General features: G+C 46.5%; 1 protein-coding gene across 1 annotated transcript in view; it reads left to right on the top strand.

The window, feature by feature from the left end:
* T265_06260 (hypothetical protein) overlaps positions 1–2,941 on the top strand; it is a gene marked incomplete at both ends in the record, with an annotated part of 61,290 nt that overhangs the window by 52,117 nt on the left and 6,232 nt on the right. Inside the window, 3 exons of the mRNA XM_009171470.1 lie at positions 491–709; positions 904–1,425; positions 1,714–1,892. Coding sequence (XP_009169734.1) covers positions 491–709; positions 904–1,425; positions 1,714–1,892 — 920 coding nt within the window. The remainder of the gene's footprint in view (positions 1–490; positions 710–903; positions 1,426–1,713; positions 1,893–2,941) is intronic.

Raw genomic sequence — 2,941 nt, 5'->3', positions numbered from 1 at the left:
GCGCAGCCACTTACCCCCCAATCATCGGTGAACGAAACTGTGGCAGCTACAACCAGTGTACGACCAGTACGCGGTTATTACAGCTGATAATGATGATGATGACTAGGGTGCCTTGATTGTTGATCCGTCATGCATACAAATCGGAGGGAAGTTATCTGTGTGCACATAGTCTACTGCGCAGTGGTGATATCTCTCGACTGGTTACTAGGGTGGCTTGATTGTTGATCCGTCATGCATACAAATCGGAGGGAAGTTATCTGTGTGCACATAGTCTACTGCGCAGTGGTGATATCTCCTCGACTGGTTAACTGCCAACCTCGGCGAACACATCAACTGATCACACATCTGATCATCCATCAGTAATTCAGGCTGAAAAATGCTGAGCGACGCATCACCGATACAAAGTTTATTCTGATTTAGCCTGTTTTTGTTTCTACCGCTTTCAGCCTTCTCCCTCTATTCCAACCCTATTTTCTTTGTGTGCACTCAGATATTTTCACTGCACTACGACAAAACCCATCTGTTTGGCATCGTGAAACGCTACTGCCTTGTCGAAAGCAAACCGATCAGAGAGCAGCTTCGGTCCCGTCCACAAACGCCCAAAATGCTTGAGCGCGTAGTTCAGTTGCATACGTGGCAGTCTCAGCCAGATCAAGGCGACTGGACCACTTTGGTGGTTGTCGCCATATTCGCCAGCGGAGCAATCACGGTAAGGCGGAGAAATTTTTTTCGTTTCACTGACGTCCTTTTCACATCCTGTGTGACAGTTGAATTTTCATGCACGTCGGGAGGCCTTACCGTCAGATAATGACTGCAATTTGTCCCCTGTAAATATTGTGTGAACTGCAGTCCAAATTGCATGGTTTGTTGACCCGTATCTCTGCTTTGTTCCGTTGGATTTAGTTTTGGCACATACCTCGCACTACGCATGAACTATCCAGCTGCGACAGTGGTTGTCAGGATATTGCTCCAAGCGGTTCGTGGCCGCCAATGCATGGAATTGATGTGGCTGAGGTTGGTCCAACACGCAGACTCTCCCAGGCCGAGGTGTATTCCCGGGTGGTTTGTGATACGGATACAACAGAACTCCCGGTCCCAGTCACTTGGTCCACCCTGCGCCGCATTCCTCACCTGTGTACCACAGACTCCCAATCTAAAGGTCCACAACAGTCCCCTCGGCGTGTGCGACACATTCTTGCTTGGCTCACAGCCGGTCATGATGGCATGGTTTATGGGCGTCAGGTTATTCTCCCGGACCAGGATTCGCCCGGTCCGGCCATTCCCGAAGAAGGCAAACGCCCGAATCGAGATTTTCCACCGTGGTGTCTGAATTTGGAGGCCCATCGGTCTTGGACCATCACAGATGCTGATGTCGATCCCTCCGGACGTTGGCTGGTTACATCTTCAACAGACAAAACAGCTAAAGTGAGTAATAAACTTCAGTTGAATGAGTTGCCTAATGAGTATAGGCACACTCAATAGCTTTCTTGTACTTCTTCGTTCGTGAACCAATTTACGGCAGAATCATCTTGGGTTTTAATAAACAAGGCATGCATGATAAAGTAACCAGGTGTCTCATGATTTTGGTCCATAGTATGTGATCGGAATACTCTGACAACCATTCTGTTCTTGGAGAAAACATGTTCAGTAAATCTCATTACCTCAGTTGCAATCCACCATATTGCTAATCTGCATTCGACGGCTTCATTTCAGGTTTGGTCTCTGACTACCGGAAAACCAGTGTTTGAAACTGCCAAACATCCGGCTTGTGTTCGTACCGTGTGTTTCCGTCCGGTAATCGACGCGCCAGTGGATTCTTCTGATGCTGAATGGTTTATCGCGACAGGAGACGATGCGGGTGCCTTGCGTATTTGGTGTCTCAAGTCCCATGTGTAAGTTTTGTTTCGAAATAGGCATACTTATCGTGTGAAGATAAAGCTCTTGAGCACTAGCTGCTCCAGATCCACTGGCGCTGAGACTTTCTCGTGTTCTAAACGTCCTCGTCCACAGTCTGATAGGTAGTGAAGGGATTTTCCTAGCTTTAGTGTATCATCTGCTACCCAGATCCCCCCACTAACATAAAAGCTTTTTAATCATCACTTTGATGGTTGACACTGAATTCAGTGGCAGCTTAGGGTGTTTTCTCACCGTCTACCGTTTTGGTTTTTGAAATCTATATGAGTAGTAGTAGCATTTCCAAATTTACCAGGTTTGGTTTGTGCCCTTTTTGTTGTATGCGCGCTAGAGGTCAAGTCGCATTTGCTGTCCCCTCAAACTCTCTTATTGGTGATTTTGCAGAACTGTGCTGTGTGTGTGGCCAGGAAGACATCTTGGCCTCCAGTCAGCATAATGCGCAAAGTAATTCTGAACTCACTGTTTGCCCGAGTGTGTTCATTTTTGCAGATTGTAAGCTTTTTTCTCAGAAACGCCTTCAAAACCACGCGCAAACGGCTAATGGAGTCAAAAACAACAAAGCTTCACTGCCAAATTCTTGAAGAAAATGATTTGGAACGGATGCAGAATAATTGTTTGGTCACTTTTTCTATTAGCCCCTACTGTCTTTGACCCAGCACAGGGTCTAGGTTCCCAAAACAAGCACTACACCAATAACGATTACAAACTAATCTATCGGGTCCATGGAATGAAGTCTCGACGAAAGCAGTGAGCAGTCGAGGACACTCGTAAAGCGTAGTGAGTGATGTCGAAGCGCTTCACGTTTAGTGATAGTCGTTGGCAATTGCACGTTTCTCTGTTAGAATATACCTGGGGAAATTTAGAGATTTGCAATTTTTTACACTGCCTTTGTTGTAACTGTATTTTCCTCAGCTTAGTTCTCGGTCTGAGCCTCCCAAGCTAGCGTTCACGTCAAAACAAACACCAAAGGTGCACAAAGGTCTATTAACGCCCAAAACGAAATCAGGAACAGTTGTACAGCGCTTCG

This window comes from Opisthorchis viverrini (assembly GCF_000715545.1).
Source record: "Opisthorchis viverrini unplaced genomic scaffold opera_v5_129, whole genome shotgun sequence".
Taxonomy (NCBI): Eukaryota; Metazoa; Platyhelminthes; class Trematoda; order Opisthorchiida; family Opisthorchiidae; genus Opisthorchis; species Opisthorchis viverrini.
This window is presented reverse-complemented; position numbering and strand designations above follow the sequence as displayed.